The sequence below is a fragment of the Anas acuta genome, chromosome 4 (genome assembly GCF_963932015.1).
Source record: "Anas acuta chromosome 4, bAnaAcu1.1, whole genome shotgun sequence".
In the NCBI taxonomy this organism is placed as follows: domain Eukaryota; kingdom Metazoa; phylum Chordata; class Aves; order Anseriformes; family Anatidae; genus Anas; species Anas acuta.
Window position 1 is genome coordinate 60,706,958 of NC_088982.1, and position 17,006 is coordinate 60,723,963.

The following is a 17,006-nucleotide window of genomic DNA, read 5'->3' on the forward strand; positions in this document are numbered from 1 at the left end:
CTGGGTTTTCATCCTGGGACCCCCACCCAGCTCTCCCAGGGGGCATTCTGACGTTCCCCATGGTTTGTGTCTAATGGTTTGAGAGGGTAAAGCTGCCTGAGGATGTGGTTTGTCACTTTTCTTTTTTAGGTAGAGTGCGGACCTTAAGTACGTCGCTTTGGTCACTGACGCACTTGACTGCTCTACACCTCAATGACAACAATCTGACTCGCATTCCACCTGATATTGCCAAGCTTCATAATCTGGTTTACCTGGATCTGTCATCCAACAAACTCAGAAGTTTACCAGCAGAACTAGGAAACATGGTATCTCTCAGGTGAGAGGAAGTACGCTGGGTACATTTTCAAGAAAAGTCTATATTCTGGGATTGGAATTGTTTTTGTTTTGTTTTGTTTTGTTTTAACTTTGATTCATTCTTCTTTGACTTAAAACCATTCTTAGATTTAAGATAATTCTGAAAAATTCAAGATTGATATAAAGGCTCAGTTCTAGCAATTACTTTTGGTTATATTCTTTTTTTTTTTTTTTTTTTCTAATCTCTACAGATACATGGCCATAAGCTGTGTAGTCTTCTGCTTTAAAACATTCTCACTTTGAGACTTTGTCATTGCCTGCTGTTTATATTTCCCTGATATGATTTTGTTGGATGGTTTGTTGTTGTTGCTTTGGCTTTAGTTTTGTTTTGGTTTGGTTTTTCCTAATGAGTATATTTCAGTTGTGCTTTGAAATGGGAAGATTGGCATATCTTTCCATAATACAAAAAATTCAGCGTGAAAAGTGCCATCTTTGAAGATGAGCAGCACAGAGTGCTTTAAGAGCTTTCTTCTGAAGTGATAACTCATCAAAAGTGTTTTTGCATTTGCTGCAGGGAATTGCTTTTAAATAACAATCTGTTACGGGTTTTGCCTTATGAACTTGGACGGCTCTTCCAGCTACAAACCCTAGGTTTGAAAGGTGAGTGAGTTCTTTACGGTTAAGTATTCTGCGGAGTACTCTGGGATTAACGAGGAAGTTGGGCTCAAAAGCTTTGTGCGTTACCCTACGTTTTCTTACAGTTCCAGATATTGAGCTTAGAGCAGCAGTGACTAGCTAGTTTGGAAAACAGTGCTTATTTTTAATGCTATTAAGCTTCATTATGAACCTATTTCAAATCTATAAATAGGTAAATAAACCCCGTAATTTACTCCATTTATTGATTGAGGTGAGCCGAAGGAAGAAAGTCTGCATGTGCTAGCTGTTCCTAAAGCATCTGTTACTGTGGTGTTCTAGAGTTACGAGTTAAGCAATCTAAATACCTTCTGGGTCAATTTGTCTGTTCTCATTATGGGAGATTTTCTTTTATTGGAAAGCCTCAAGAAAGTCAGGCAGCTAATCACCAGGTTGTTTTCTGTTGTTGGCAGGCAATCCTTTATCACAAGATATTCTCAGCCTCTACCAGGATCCAGACGGAACTCGAAAGCTACTGAACTACATGCTTGACAATCTAGCAGGTGACAGACCTACAAATCTTGATTGACAGAAGAGGTTTAAAAGCAAGCATGGCTGACAGTATTTGCCACTAAAACAAGAAAGTGAACCACTGAAGGGGAACATTTTTCTAACTGCTTTTATGTTTCTGCCAAGTGGTTCACTCATAGGCACACACTTGCACGCAGGGAGGGAAGTTCACATATTTCATCCAAGCTTCGCCCATGTTACCCAGACGGTTATTCCCAAAAGAACCCTTTAGTTTCCAACAAGGCCTAAAGCCTTCCTCGATAAAGCCACTGTGATACTTTCCACTAGAAATTATAATCCAAATGCAAGCAGGATGTCAGATTTAGATCTAGAAATACCACTGTGATTAAGAATATCAAGGACCTGCCTCATGATTCTGTAACTGAGCTTTCCGTTTTGCCATAGAAACTGTGGTAAAACAAAACAAACCTCCGCCTCCGCGCTAAATTTCCACAGATGGTCTCAGGGTCAGCTCACAGCTAACTTGACTGTGTTGTAAAGTGGCCAGGGTTTGACACGGCCCTTCTCTTGTGGCACCTCGTAGCAATCCCTAGCTGCGTAAGTGGAGAGCATGCGTTGCAGGACTGACGGATGTGGGGTGAGGATAGGATGTCTGAACCACTGCAAGATGTATCCGTTCTTTCTCAGCGATTTATTCAAGGTGCAGGACTCTTTCAGTGGTTCTAGCTTTGCAAGAAAGAGACAAAAATAGTGAATCTTAAAACTGACAGGCTTGTTCTTAGCTGTAATTAACTGTTTCTGGCATTTAAATACTTTTTGTGCATCCTTACCTCCTGTGGAGCTTAAAAAGGCTTGGGGAGTTGGGGTTGCAAATACAGTATGAAACATTATTGTTCAGTCATCAGTTTGATTTAGAAATTGTAACTTACAATGATAAACCCCAAATTAATCACTGTTACATTTTTTTTTTTCTTTCTTTTTTAGTTCATCCAGAGCAGCTGCCTCCAAGGCCATGGATTACTTTAAAAGAACGAGACCAAATTCTGCCCTCAGGTAAAACTGGTTCTTTTCCCTGCATTCAAACAATGATGTGCTGAAGATGTTCTTGGGCTTTATTTACAGAGAATTCTTCTGGTTTACATGGCTCAGATTGAAAACAGCAATTTGTGTTAAATTTGTATTAAATAATAAATAAATATATATTTTTTTAATTTTAATGTTTATTTATTTATTTATTTATTTATAAATATATTAATTAATAAAATAAATAAATAGATTTGTATTAAATAATTAGCACATGGCTGTGGCATAAATAAAATTTTTGTAACTCAGATGGAATGCTGGTCATTTCTTCTCTCTGTTAGACTTTTTTATAACCATTCCAGCCACTGATGCCCAAGGAAAAGAGCTCCTTTTTTAAAGTCTTTTCAGAGAAATAATAAGAACTGAAATAACTGCATACAATTCCTTATCGATACATAAATTGTGAGTGAGACTTGGAGAAGTCCTATCTGCAGGAGAACACCTTGGTACTGAGTGGTACTGAAGTTAGTTTAATGCCCTCTATTGTTGATTTTGGTGAAGTGCAAGAGGCAGCAAATGCAAGAACCAGTATTTTGACTTGAACACTTTCATCATTTGCTATCTTCAGAGCTTGGTAACATTTTCCTGTCTTTGTTTCCTTCTAGCTTCATTCACAGTTATGTGCTACAATGTGTTGTGTGATAAATACGCCACTCGGCAGCTCTATGGCTACTGCCCGTCTTGGGCGCTGAACTGGGAGTATAGAAAAAAGGGAATCATGGAAGAAATCGTCAACTGTGATGCAGACATCATTAGTCTTCAGGTAATTGGAACATTATTTTTCATCAGAAGCTGAAAATACTAACTTCCACTGTTAGAATGAAATGCCCCCTTAAAAACAGCAAATTCTCCAGCTCACTATCAAATTCCAGGGCCTACCAATACAAGCTGTGTGCACAGCTCCTTGTTCACATATTGTCTCGTGGTTTCTGAAACAAGATAAAGTGAGTGAGATAAACTTAGCAAAATTAGTATGTGCACTGCAAGATACAGGGTTTTCCCCCTCAGCTACATGTCCTCAGCACTCTCCCTCTGGGTGTATGAGATTTCCTACAAAAGGGGAGACTGCAGAATACTATATCCCCAGATGCCACTGTTCCTGCGTGGTAAAGAAGTTAAAGTCTCAAAAATAATCTCACTGGAAAACGAGGGCATTGGCCTGTCAAAGTTAAATATCGATTGTCATTGGTACACGTATACTGTCACGCTATTAGAAATCGATCGCCAGTGTTTAGAACAGCTGAGCACTTCTGCCTTTAGACTGGTATTTTGTTTTCTAAGCAAGCTCTGGTAAGTAAATATTCCACACAAGAAGAGAATAGCTATCTTGGTCTGAAACCTCAAGAGAATCCGCTCAGAGATCAAATGCTATTACAAAGAAAATGGATTGTTAGACTACAGTGAGAGACCCTTCTGTGTCAGAGTTCTCAAAGTTAAATATTAACTGCTGCTGGATATCTATCGACCTCTAAGAAGTTTTAACCTAGGACAGTATCTTCATTCATGTGTCAAAAGCAGCAGGTGTAATCTTTTGCCATTCAAAATCCGCTCATCACTTTCCCTTTTGAGGGGATTCCAGGTTATCCAGGAATGCAAATCTGTTTCCATCAGGCCATTAATCTAGGAAGTGACATGATTTGTGCAAACAGAAGCTTTTGACTTCGGTAAGAGCTTCTGATTGCAAGCCAAGACAAGCACTAGTTGTCACATAGGAAGAGTTTACTCAACTTTGTTAGCCTAAAGTATTTGTGTTCAATTCCAGGAAGTGGAAACAGAGCAATACTTCACCCTTTTTCTGCCAGCATTGAAAGAACGAGGATATGACGGATTCTTTTCTCCAAAGTCACGTGCCAAAATCATGTCTGAGCAGGAGAAAAAGCATGTGGATGGCTGTGCAATATTCTTCAAAACTGAGAAGTAAGGAGCAGAAGCACTTTTTCTTACATAAATTTTAAAAAGTTTGATTTTGGTCTGAAAGTCTCCCTCTCTCAGGGTGCACAGTAACCAAATTACTGTGCTAAACCACACAAAAAAATAAAGTTCACTATAAGGAATGATCCTCCCTCCCCTTGCTGCCTTGATTATGTGCAACAGAGTCTTTCCCTTTCTTTCAGACTAAAGATATCTCGTAAGAAACATGAAAGTTGAAGTAGGGCTAGTATGAGTAAGAACAAACACACTTCATGTGTGCATTTTTTGGCTGATCTAATAAATAGCTCACCTTCTTTACAAACCTTTGCCATGCTTGACAAGTTTCAGCTCTCTAAGATTAATCTTAAAGATCTTCAATCTTTAAAGCTGTGCTGGCTTAATCTTCAGGTATTAAAAGGTGTACTGCTGCCACAGGATAACAGAACACTCTTGGCTTTAATGTGGGTGTATTATTGAATATCTTTTCCAAAAAGTTCTGCTACACTAAAAGCATCAAACCATTGGAAAGGCAGGAGAAGTGCTGGCATTCACGCTTCTCATTTGTGTGAACTGCACAAACTGAAGCAAGGCATTTTGGGGCATCCTATGGCTGTAAAGGAAAGAAAAAAAAAATGTCACATAACTAATGGTGGTAGCTAGGGGTTAGAAGGAAGCTGTTTTTAATAATGCATTTGCCCAAAGTAAAAGAAGCCTTTAGTTACCATCTCATCTTGATTTTTTTTGCCTAGAACAGTCGTTGGGAGGAGGAGTAACCTCTCAGCATTGCTCTGAGTAGTCCTCTCAGAGTGCTCTGCTGAAGCAGATAAAACACTTCTAAACCCCAGAGATCTATTCCAGGAGAGTCTGTATCTTGTTAGGCAGAGAGCTCTGCCCTGACTGGTAGACTGCTTCCTAGAACTGTTTTTGCTTTATGAAGTGAGAGGCCAAAAGAAACGTGCCTCACCCTGTCCTTCGGACTCTGTCCCTGGATGTTGCAGACTGGCGGTCAGGCAGGAACCACGCCTTTCATGCAGCTCGATGCCACACGTACTCATGTGCGATTCTTGTTTCACCAGGTTTACGCTGGTGCAGAAGCACACCGTGGAGTTCAACCAGGTGGCGATGGCCAACTCGGAAGGTTCGGAAGCGATGTTAAATAGAGTGATGACGAAGGACAACATCGGAGTTGCTGTGGTGTTAGAGGTGCACAAGGAATTATTTGGAGCAAGTGAGTATGACCGTGGCTATCTCATGGACTGACTGCTCAGTTCCCCTTGAAGGCACGACATTCCTTTGGCAACACATCCCCACGTGATACCACTGACATTGGCGGTGGTAACCGAGTACTTGCAAATAAGCCAGCACTGCTCACTTTGCTAAATTGAGGAATGGAAGCCCATCGGTGGCTGAGGCAGGACACAGGTGATGTGATTTCCAGTTCTAGCTGCACTTTCATCCAGATGCCCAGCATTCAGCTTTCTCCTGTGAGGCTTTTGTCCTTGTTTAGTTAGACTGCTAAATTTTACTTGATGAATTAAGCTTTTCCAAGGTCACTGTGTCTGCATGCATATGCTCTTCCCAGTAGCTGTTGGTAATATTCAACTTCTATTTTCAAGTCTCTTTTTTTTTCCCTTGATTGAATCCTTCTGTCCTCCCCCAGTGATTACATGACAGTGCTGATGTATTGATGTGGAAGAATGAGATTATCAGGTGTCTTTTGATGCCACGTGATTGACTGACTGTCACGCTTTCATTATGTTTGATCAGACGCAGTAGACAATTTCAAGATACTTAAAATTGCCACCCTGCTCTGTCTGCGTGTCTGGATTTTTGATCACTGCTTTCTAATGCGTATTCTTCAAAGGAGCAGGGTGTCCGGATTGCAGGCCAGGGAGAAATTGTGTGTAACTTCATGCCCCACCAAGTACTGCTTCTCAGATACATACTAAAAGCAGCTGTAGCGTTTTCCAGCAGCTAGGTTCATACTGCATTTATTTAAGCAGGTGCCTTTTTTTCCCAAGGGAGTAATTAATAAGCTAAACTAATCTATTGATAATAATCTTAGCTTATGCTGATTATTTCGTTCCTATGTCAGTGAGATTTAGTGAAGTGGTATCACGTATGAGCTGCTGATTTTGAAAGGAGACACAGGTTAAGTAGTGTCTTTTTCTCAGCAGTGCAAGTATATCCATTTTCTGGTGTGTGTCCCTTCAAGTCCTTAGTAGCTAGACCCTGATCATAACGAGGGATAAATCTGCTGTGTTCACACAACCAGCCCTTTCACTGAAAAAAAATGTATTTATCTATCTAGGTATAAAATCTCTTCATGTGGACAAACAGCTGCTTATTGTGGCCAATGCCCACATGCACTGGGACCCTGAATACTCGGATGTGAAACTCATTCAGACTATGATGTTTGTCTCAGAACTGAAAAATATCCTTGAGAAAGCCTCAAGCAGGCCTGGTAGCCCAACAGCAGATCCCAATTCTATCCCACTGGTGCTGTGTGCAGATCTTAACTCATTGCCTGATTCAGGTAAGACTGATTGTATCTTAATTTTTCACGTACCTTTTTAGAGTCCTTTTTTCCTCTGTGGGTGATTAAGTAGCTCGTACTTCCCTGGGTAGCTGTTCTGGAAAGCTTTCTTAGAAGCAGCGGTCCTCCAAAATTTGAATGAAGAAAATGCAAGTCCTCCAGCTGAGCAGATTGCTTTTTATGATCAGTCGTGCTCTGTAGAAAAGTTGATCATGCCTCAAAAGATACATAGACAAGCACAAATAGATCTTAAATAAATGGTTAAATAAATACCTGGACAGGAGTTTCATGACATAACAGGAAAACTTCCTAAGGAGATTCACTTGCTTTAGTAATTGTGATTTTTGATACCGTTTTATCAGGCATATGTAAAAAAGCTGCCTCTCTAGCACCCTGTGTCACATACATACAGCAGTACGCACACTGTGGGTTTACTGTCATCCTCAAGAAATTGTGCCAGAACTGCTGGAGAGTTCCTTTTCCTTGTCTGCCTCTCAGAAAGGGGTAAACGTATCAGGCATTGGGCATCAATCATTTTTCCTGATTCTGTGAGGTCTCTTATCAATGGTCTGGTTTTTAACTCTGAGGACAAAATTCCTTGGATTTTGTATTTCAAAGCAACTGCCTGAACCCTTTCCTTTGCAAACAGGTGTAGTGGAATACTTAAGCAATGGCATAGTAGCTGACAACCACAAGGACTTCAAGGAGTTGCGTTACAACGAGTGTCTCATGAACTTCAGCGGCAATGGGAAAAACGGGGCTTCTGAAGGAAGAATTACACATGGCTTCCAACTCAAGAGCGCCTATGAAAACAACTTGATGCCTTACACCAATTACACTTTTGATTTCAAAGTAAGCAGCGATTTTTCTGAAATGGCAGGCATTGACCTGGTCTCCCCAGGATGCTGTCTTAACTTTCTGACCGTTTCTCTCTGTTCCTGTAAGTGCTTCTTCACTGGCTCCTACACTTGCTGGACGCTTTCCTACCACACAAAAGTCCTTGATTTGCTGGCGTTCTTAAGCTTCTGCCCTGGCTCTGGCCAGTGACTTAACGAAAACGGATGCAGTGCTTTGAGCGCGAAGTGGCGTGCGCTTTGATTTCCCTGATTCCAGGGCCGTGCGTCTTCCCGTGACTCGCAGCGAGCAGCCAGTCGAGTTGAGGTTGCCAGAACCGAGGCCTGTTCTCACTGTCATGTTTCTCTTTCTCCCTAGGGTGTGATTGACTACATTTTCTATTCCAACACTCACATGAACGTGCTTGGTGTCCTGGGGCCTTTGGACCCTCAGTGGCTGGTTGAGAACAACATCACTGGGTGTCCACACCCTCACATCCCTTCAGACCACTTCTCACTGTTAACACAACTCGAACTCCATCCTCCGCTCCTGCCTCTTGTCAACGGTGTGCACTTGCCGAACAGGAGGTAGTGGAGCCCTGCCCCTTTGAGGGCAAGGACCTGTTGTTATGGACCTGTACAGTTGTAAATCAAAGTATATAGGAGTGAAGTATGGCCAACCTTAAGCTGCTTCTTCAAGCTCCTTTCCTTATGTGTTTGATATGAGATTTTGCACATTTTGGTGCATATTGGTATCATTTGGCACTAGGGCTGGAACCAAAGTATTATTCCCTTTCCAGGTTTTTAATTTAATTCTGTTTTTTAAACTGGCAAGCTTTTTCTTTTCAGTAGGAAGCTGCACTTATAAATGGACAAATGAGATTAAAAAGTTACATATTAACGTATTTAAACATAAAGCTTTTTTTTTTTTTTTGTCCAGAACGGGGCAAAATGCTCCAACCTTTTAGGAGAAAGAAAAACAAAAACAGAAGTGACTGGTTTGTAGGAAGAATATTAGAAAATCTGTTTGTTTGAACCCAAAATGGAGACTGAGCTCCGCATCCAAAATAAAATTTGCACATTAGCAAAGCACTTAGTACCCGACTCTAAGTTATTAGCAGTGTGGCCCTGCCCATTATTTAACTAATAGTAGAAAACCAAAGATGGCTTAATACCCGTGATAAAACTTGAGGTCTAAATTCTCGTGACATAAGTCCGCTTACCACAGAAATTCCGATGAGCATACATCTCACAAAGATTGAGTTTGAGCATTTGATGCCATGGTAGATCGCCTGCTCGGCAGACATGATGGTAGCTTCTGTTTTTTGGAGCTCCGAACTTGGTCCCTTCTGGGCAAGATATTCAGGAATCCAAATGGCCTCTGTGAAACAGAGCTGCCTCTCTGCTTCGGCAGGCCAGGACGACCCGCTGCTCAGCAGCATGGCTTGGGGGTGGGAAGGAATTGCACTTAAAGCAAGCAGTTACAAGCAGCTGAGAACAAAGAAGTTCCAATTCTCTTCTAAGTTCCCTTTGCTGAAGTTCAGTTGCAAAGATGAGGAACTTTGGATGAGCTGGTTGAGCTTAGGGTACAGGAAAAAGCCACTGGAAATGATCTTACTTCCGTCTCCGAAGCGTACGTGAGGCAGCTATCGGGACGCTTTTGTCATTGGGGGAGAGAGCAGTAGCCACAATCATTCCTTGGATTATTTTTCCTGACCCTAGTTGCCAAATAGCCATCATATGTTTTTAATAATCTTTCTTTTCTGTCGTCGGTCAGGGTTGAATTCAAAAGCTGCTGGTTCATTCCCAACTGTTAATGCTCTTTAGATGTGTTGGAAATCCTTTTTTTTTTTTTTTTCCTTCCTTTTTTATGCTCTAGGTGGCCAGTTCAAAACCTTGTGCCTCGAGAGGCATTAAACCTAATGCAATTTTCTGCAAGAATTGGTTGGCTGCTTAATGTTAAAAAAAAAATGGCACAGTAATAGAAAAAGGTTGTGTCTGTGTTTTTAAGTTTTTCTTTATTCTGCTTTTTTGCTGCTATAAGATTTTCTTGAACTTATATTTTAAACTTTTCATGCACTTTACTGTTTCTAGTCTCAAAATGTGATATTTTTAATAAATGAAAAAATTTTCCATTACGTGAATGAAATTTTTAAACAGATTGATAGCCTATATTTATGTCTCATTCGTATACTTAAAGAAGTCAAATTTAAATTGTTAAATCAGTTTTAAATGCTAAGGAGCCATCTTCTGTCTTGCAAACCTGATAAGTCAGGCTGTTCCTCTACTCTTTAAATATGCATTTCCTTTGTCGTTTTATACATAGGAAATTATCAATAGAAAAAAACAATTGGGCCTAGAGTAGAAAATATTCCCTGACTTTTGCTGGGGGGCCGGGGAGGGGGATGGTGTGGGACAGATGCAAAAAAATCAGTTCAACGAAATGACAACTCCCTCTTTAAAAAAAAAAAAAAAGTGCCTAAAAATGGAGGCGTCATCTATTGCCTAACATAAATTGGAAGCTGTCATAGCTGGGTGAAATTAATGTACATAAATTGCTTTGTGCAGCACCAAAAAAAAGCCCTGTTGAAAGACGGATTTTCCTCTAGGTGCAGGTATCTCTTTTTTAATATACCTCAGCGCTCGACACCTAGCCATGCAGATAAATCGAGACCGTGACTGAGAGTATAGTACTGGAAAGTAGAATAGCATGAAAAACTTAATTTTGTGGACATTACCTTTCTGTAATCAGCTACTGTATCTTTTTTGGACGGGGGGTTCTCTGCTCTGGAGGTATGCACTAACAACCCATTCTCCTCCTTTCGTACACGCATGTGAACTAGCAACGTGAGCAATATTTCCTACCATACTTCACTCCCAATATTTTTTGAGATGTTTGTATAAAATGGAATTTAAAGTTCACCTATGATTGTATATGAACTGCAGAGGAGCCCGTTTATTAATAAAAACAAAAACCAACAACAATCTTTTGTAATATCAGGGTGGGAGAGGGGGGGGATGAGGACACCACCGAGCGGTGAGCATTGTACGCTGCGCAGGGTCTGCTTGCCTTGGGTTTGTAAACTGACTGAAGTGTTCTGTTGCAGGAAGGTGTTCAATTGGATTTTCTCTGCTTCAAAATGCACCTTGCAAAGCCCATTACGCTGTGCAATTTTTAAGAAGTTCTTTTCCCAGACGTTGCACAAAACCTCTGGATTTAAAAAAAAATCTGTTTAAAAAAAAAACCAACCATCTGTTTAAAGCTCCGTTCATGTTTCAGTTGATGCACGTAACTGGGGGCATGCTTGCGTGCCGTTCACACGGCTGGCTCCCTCCCTGTTCCCCTGCTGGATTTTCCCCTTCCCTGCAGAAGGAGCAGTAAGGGGGTCGTGCTTTTTCCTCTAGCTGAGCAGATTTCCTGCTCCCAGACAAGAGGGAACGCGGAGCCCTCAGCACACCTCCTGTAGGGCCGTGAGCTGTTCCGAAACACATCCTCCACGTGGTGATGCTCCTTTTCTTTTGACCCAGAAGGATGCTGACAGCGTCCTGCAGGGTATTTTCTAAGGGGGAGGGAGGGAAGTCATACACGAACCCAGATATCCCCAACTATAAACAGTTTTTCTTCATCGCTGCCCCTTGGTTCTCATCCTCGAACAGATTGCATTGCCCTCACAACCAAAAACCTGGAAAAAAAAAAAGCTCGAAGCCTTTTACTGCTCCTCGCTGTCTTGGTTTGGTTTCAAAACTACTGTGCCTGGTGTCAACTTCTGAGCAACAGCACTGCCTAAAGCAAGCAGAGAAAAAAAAATCCAACACCGTTCTACAGGCAACTTTTTAAAATTCAATATGGTAAATCTGTTAGCTATGGGGTTTTGTGTGTACATATATATATATAAAAAGAGAATTTTGTACAATGTAGCTGAATATTTTTGTTTCCTTATTTTGGTGTAAGGAGTGCGAACGTTTGCGTACCACTCGCTGAAGTCAGGTATGGCACAATGGGTTCTGAGACCAGCTTTTCTTCCCATTTGCCTCGTTAAAAGCTTTTTTCTGTCATTTTTCTGGCATTCACTGAGAAAATACGTCATTTTGTCAGCAAGCTGTCTCTGTGTGTTCGAAGCCACTCCTGTTTAGCCTGCAGAAGCCTTCAGAAAAGTTCTTGTTAGTCTCAGCTCCTTGCTATCCTGTTTTATGGTCTATAAAGCCAAAATCTTTGAACCCTTGCCTTTTCAGAAGCTCTTAGCACCTACCGCAGGTCTCCCACCTTACCAGCTCTGCTGCCGGGACTCCCAAATCCATGCTTACGTGCTTGAACTGGAGGCCAGGCTTACAAAGGTGCTGAGCAGCAGCAGCTCCCAAACCCTGACCCTGGTGCATCAGCTTGGCTTTTGGAGGCCAGCCAGGCTGGGAAAACACCATCAAGGTTCCCAGCTGGAGGGTTCCTCGTAGTGAGCAGCAGCTGAGAGCCCTTAGCACCGAAAACAAGATTTAATCCCAGCAAGGCAGGAGCAGCTTTCATTTTTTCACAAGGCGTTTTAAGCTTCTAGCATCCAGACCTTCCTTTGGCGTGAAACCCAGCATAGTGGGGTTGATGGAAAGTTTTTTTTTTCATCCTATCCAAGCCAAATCACTCGCCTGCACTAGAAGTAGCCCAACAGTGCAATGCCCACCAAGCACATCCCAATCTGGCACTCCCCTCAGCCTCCTGAGACGATACCAAGGTGTTAGGGTGCGAAATGCCATCCCTCCCTCCCTCCCTTGTCATTTTACAGAGTTTATTACAGTTTTGCAATGGATCTGTGTGTTTTTTTTTCCCCTAATAACTAAAGAATCCCTTTCCTCACTGCCACTGAAGCAGGTGGTGTTGCCCGTGGGTGGATTTGAGGGGTTCCTGAGGCTGTGCAAGCTTGGGAGCCTGCCCGTGCCCTGGCGTGCCCAGCAGCAGGAGGTCACTGCACTGAAGCCAGGCTGTTGGAAGAGCAGTGGGACAATCCCCTACACAGCCTAGCAGGCTCAATAAGCTCAAAAACAATGTATAGAGAAGATGATAAAGCTGCAGACACAGCTGTGAGTGCCACGGGACCTTCTCCTGTGACCACTCTGTGCTGGGTTTGCTTTTCTCCTGGGAGATGAGCACAGGGACGTTCAAACCGCAGGGCTGACAAGGTAGGCACAGGTACTGCACACGCAGCAAAGGGACAAAACCAGCAGCTTCAAAGAGCTCTCGGCAGGAGAGAAGTGGGTGTTTGGAGGCAGCAGTTCGCTGCTTTGGCTGTGTGAGGACGAAGGGCTCCAGGAGCTGAAGGTAACCAGCAGGGTGGTGAAATGCTCGTGCACATCGGTGCAGGGCTTTTAACACAGCACTGCTGGCAACGCACGCCAAGTGATGTGGCTCTTTCTTTCTGCCCTCCCCTGCAGTAGCACGGTGTGTTTGGCCTGCACGAGCTCTCCCCGTTTTAGCGGTGAGGTTCGGAGTGATTCTGGTCCGTGCTCTCATCCTCTTTGTTCAACAGTTCCTAAAATTGAGGCGTTTTTCCAAGTTTGCATTTGTCTGTGTTATGTCTTTGTTCCAAAGCAAAAATAATTAAAAAAAAAAAAAAAAATCCTGGTGGCTCTCTTTACAAGTGACGTTACACAGCTTTGTTTCCAGTTGTTAATTACCACATCGTGTGTTTTCCCCCTGAGCAGTTAAAGCCTTTGTGCGCACCCCGTGAGCTGCTTCTCCCCTCAGCCCCTACCCTCCGGGGCCTGAGCTGCCCCCCTGCAGCTCTTGGTTTGGGAGGGTGCCTTTGCTCAGCCTCCTGTCTTTCTTTCTAATTTTTTTTCCCCTTTTGTCTGCGACACAACATCCTCTGCCCCTGCACGTGGGACTGCCCGCAGATGGAGAAGCAGGAAGGGGCAGTGCCACTCCGGGGCGCGCTGCAGTTTTAAGGGGCTTCACAGGGCGCTTTGTGGAAACAGCAGCCCGGCCTGAAACCAGGAGCACACCGGAGAGGGTTTCTCCCTCTCTCCCTCGCAGTAATTTGTGTTTTCCATCCTTGTGCGGGGACCAGCCAGAGAGAAGGAGACACCCGAGCCAAGCAGTCCTGCCTGCTTTAACCTTACAACAGCCTGGAGAAGGGACTCAAAGCCCCAGACAGTCCCTTTTTTTCTCCACCCCTCCTTTTTTATTTTTTATTTGTACCATTGGAAACCGAGTACCGCTCACACGCGATGTATAGGGCTGAATATCTGCTTGTTTCCTCGCACCTGTGCACTTTTGCTTCCATCTGTAGGCAATCAATGGCCCTTTTGCAACCCCTCCGGTCTCCTGCTGCGGTTCCTGGGAGGCACGGGGCGGGAGGGAGCCCATCGGGACCGGCAGCGGGCTTTGCACCTCGGCCACCACCCCGGGGTGGTAATTTTTGTGATGTCCTGGTGATTTTCGTGCAAATCCACACGGACAGAGCTGCCACAAGGAGGGAGAGCGCGTTCATGCTTTTATTGAGCGGCACCCGGGGCGGGCTGGCAGCACGCACAGGAGCAGTGGGGCCGCTGGAACAAGGGGCAGCGGTGGGAAGCAGCAGGGGCGCGGGGCGGTGACACCACTGCTGTCCCCGGGGGCGGATAAATAACCGCGGCTGGTTATTGCTCATCTATTTCTCATCGTAGCGGGGCAGGGGCAGAGGCGGGGGGTGCTGGGGAGGGGGTCCGGGCCCTGTCAGGGGGCCAGCGGCCGCCTCTCCGCATCCCTCCGCGACCGCGCCGCCGCCTCCTTCCTGCTGCCATTCCTCTGCGTCAGCTTGTGGATGAGCAGCTGGATCCAGGGCGCCTCGGGGGCCACGCACACCTTCCTGCTCCTCGTCAGGGACAGGCTGCAAGGCAACCGGACCCGCTCAGCCCCCCGCCAGGAGCCTCTTCCCCTAAAGATTTCCCAACCGCGCCGCCACCTGCAGGGAAAACCCCTCCAGCCCCCCAGCGGGTCGCAGGGCAGCTGGGACCGGGGTTTGTCCGAGCACAGCCCTGGTACCGAGAGGGGCAGCTTTGGGGTTTTTGCACCGCCCGGGCCCTGGGCTCGGCACTTACATGATCTCCTTCCTCCTGCAGTGGATGCCCGGCGGCGTAACGTCGATGGCGAGGATCAGCCCCAAGCTGATGACCTGGGCGGTCGATTTGATGCACTTGCACCTCTTGTTGGTCAGCAGGCTCTCCAGCGACAGCCCTGAGCCACAGCAGCCCACGTCCTGGGCTCAGTCCCCAGCTGGGGGGGGACAAACAGGGACACCCCCCCCCCGCTGTCCCCAGTCCCCGTCCCGTCCCCCCGCGGTGCCGTTTAGCGGGGCTCACAGCAGAGAAGGGCAAAAGCAGGCGGCGTTGGAAGGCGCAAGGTTGAAGCAAGGCTCATCCCTCCCCAGAGAGCTTCCCATCTCTCTTTCCACGCATCTAGCGGGGTTTAGCTTCAACTCGGCTGATGTTTTCGGAACTAAACCTGCTCCCTGCCCACCCGCCGAGCGCTCAGCCTTGCAGGGCCTTGAAGAGAAGCAGCTTAACCCCACCACGCCAATCCCACCCCGGGCACGCCCTCGGTTCAGCCGGCGGGTCGAGAAGATGAAATTTTGAGTTCAACGATTGCCAGAAGGCGAAGGAGGAATCCGAAAGCTCGGAGAAGCCCCACGCATCCAACAGCACCGCCCGGGCCCCAAAATCACTCACCGTCCCCCGGCACCAGGCTGCTCAGGAGCAGGGCCAGGGCCAGCGCCGCCGGCAGCAGCCGCATCCTCGCCGCCCGCCCCGAGCCGCGGGCAGGACACTTTATAGCCAGCCCCGGCGGGGATTTTGCGGGTAGGGAAATGCAGGGGGAAAAGGATCTGCCCCGCGCCCCCGGCATCGACTTCCCCGCCGTCGCTTCCCCCTTCGGCATGTGGCCCGAGGCACCTCCCCGCCCCGCAGCGCCACTGAGAAATGCAGAACCCAGCACGGCCGCGGCCCGCAGCCGGGCTCAACAAACACCCAGCGAAGCTGCAGGGACACCAGGGACGGTAACGGGGGTGGTAAATCCAACCTTTATTGGATGCGTGTGCTGGAGGGGACATCGCGCTTCTTGCTGGTGCCGAGGGGCGGCGGGGAACGGCACCGTGGGGTGGGGGCAAGGGAAGCACGTGTGGGCATTTGCAGGGGTTTAGGTGTATGAAACGGGGGAAAACAGCCGCGGGGCATCACACGGCAGCACCTCCGGGCTGGGGGCTGCCCGGATTTGGGCAGGACCCATCTGTGTGTCCCGGCGGCGGCAGCTTCCTCAGGGAGGAGCAGCTTTCTTCCTCCTGCAGACAGCAGAAGGGGAAAACGTGTGAAGAGCGCACCCTGGGAGGGCTCCCAGAGCTCCTGGGGACCCCCGTCCGCGCCGGGGCTGCTTACAGCTTTGGGAGGTCCTGCAGGAGTTTCTTCACCCAGGGGGCGTTGGGATCCACGCAGACCCTCTCGAGGGATTTTAGCTTAATCCTAGAAAACACTCAGGGTTTCGGCACCGCCACCTCCAGCCCCCCAGGGGGAGGCTCAGGGAACTGAGCCCCCTCCCGGTGCTTCCCGTGGCCAGGGGAGGTGTGGGAGGGCAGGAGCTGCCGGAGGGGAGCAGCGTCTCGCCCCCCGCAGCCACTTACACCACCTCCAGGCGCCGGCAGCTGCTCCCCACCGGCCGGACCTCGACGCTCTCGTACTTGGAGGGGTGGATGAAGGCGGCCGTGGTCTTGGCGCAGCGGCAGCTCAGGTTGCCGTTGGCTTCCAGGAGGGCTGGAGGGGCACAGGGCTCGCACACCACCCCAAAACGCACCCCCGGCTGCTTCTCCCATCCCATTCCTCTCCAAAACCCTTTCCGGGAAACGCGTCTCCCCCCGCCCCAACCCTCCCAGGGCCAGCACCTCTTTGCCAAAAAGCCTCAGAAACATTTCAGCCCCTGGAAAAAGAGCACGACACCCCTCCAAAAACCTTCCCCTGCCTCCCAGCAGCCCTGCAGATGGAAGGGGGGCACGGGGAGCCCCCCGGCCTCACCTGCACCCCCGGGGCGGTGGGTCGCCAGCAGCACCCCCAGCAGCAGGGCCGCCCACGCTGCCATGCCGGCCCCATCCCCGGCCCCGCCGGCACCCCCCTATTTGAGCCGGAAAATAGGAGAAGTGCGGCGGCGCAGGCGGGAGGCCCCGGGGTCGGGTGGT

The 17,006-nt window shown here is 46.8% G+C and overlaps 3 protein-coding genes and 1 long non-coding RNA gene across 6 annotated transcripts in view; 1 reads left to right on the top strand and 3 right to left on the bottom strand.

Annotated features, from left to right (window-relative positions):
* CNOT6L (CCR4-NOT transcription complex subunit 6 like) overlaps nt 1–11,739 on the top strand; it is a 30,266-nt gene extending 18,527 nt beyond the window's left edge. For both annotated transcript variants that reach the window (XM_068681575.1, XM_068681576.1), the window contains 10 exons: nt 130–316; nt 869–954; nt 1,401–1,490; nt 2,443–2,511; nt 3,147–3,304; nt 4,304–4,458; nt 5,529–5,680; nt 6,764–6,988; nt 7,638–7,840; nt 8,201–11,739. In XM_068681575.1, coding sequence (XP_068537676.1) covers nt 130–316; nt 869–954; nt 1,401–1,490; nt 2,443–2,511; nt 3,147–3,304; nt 4,304–4,458; nt 5,529–5,680; nt 6,764–6,988; nt 7,638–7,840; nt 8,201–8,413 — 1,538 coding nt within the window. In that variant the 3' untranslated portion in view covers nt 8,414–11,739. The remainder of the gene's footprint in view (nt 1–129; nt 317–868; nt 955–1,400; nt 1,491–2,442; nt 2,512–3,146; nt 3,305–4,303; nt 4,459–5,528; nt 5,681–6,763; nt 6,989–7,637; nt 7,841–8,200) is intronic.
* LOC137856319 (uncharacterized) overlaps nt 1–12,360 on the bottom strand; it is a 29,896-nt gene extending 17,536 nt beyond the window's left edge. Inside the window, exons 1-4 of one of the 2 annotated variants that reach the window (XR_011096353.1) lie at nt 12,091–12,360; nt 7,022–7,183; nt 4,763–5,062; nt 1,927–2,184 (exon numbers count right to left, since the gene is read on the bottom strand). This is a non-coding gene — a long non-coding RNA (uncharacterized lncRNA). Of the gene's footprint in view, nt 1–1,926; nt 2,185–4,762; nt 5,063–5,416; nt 5,553–7,021; nt 7,184–12,090 lie in introns of those variants that run through there. The other variant, XR_011096354.1, reaches the window with a different exon arrangement.
* A 1,927-nt stretch (nt 12,361–14,287) lies between these two features.
* Nucleotides 14,288–15,648, bottom strand: LOC137856316 (C-X-C motif chemokine 2-like). Its single transcript, XM_068681581.1, has 3 exons — nt 15,514–15,648; nt 14,887–15,022; nt 14,288–14,675 (listed from the first exon to the last, which is right to left on the bottom strand). The coding sequence occupies exons 1-3, from the start codon at nt 15,575–15,577 to the stop codon at nt 14,522–14,524; spliced, it is 354 nt and encodes a 117-aa protein (XP_068537682.1). The 5' UTR covers nt 15,578–15,648; the 3' UTR covers nt 14,288–14,521.
* A 187-nt stretch (nt 15,649–15,835) lies between these two features.
* Nucleotides 15,836–16,950, bottom strand: LOC137856318 (interleukin-8-like). Its single transcript, XM_068681583.1, has 4 exons — nt 16,846–16,950; nt 16,458–16,587; nt 16,216–16,299; nt 15,836–16,121 (listed from the first exon to the last, which is right to left on the bottom strand). Exons 1-4 carry the CDS (start codon nt 16,907–16,909, stop codon nt 16,097–16,099), a joined length of 303 nt encoding a protein of 100 aa, XP_068537684.1. The 5' UTR covers nt 16,910–16,950; the 3' UTR covers nt 15,836–16,096.
* Nucleotides 16,951–17,006: the final 56 nt, after the last annotated feature.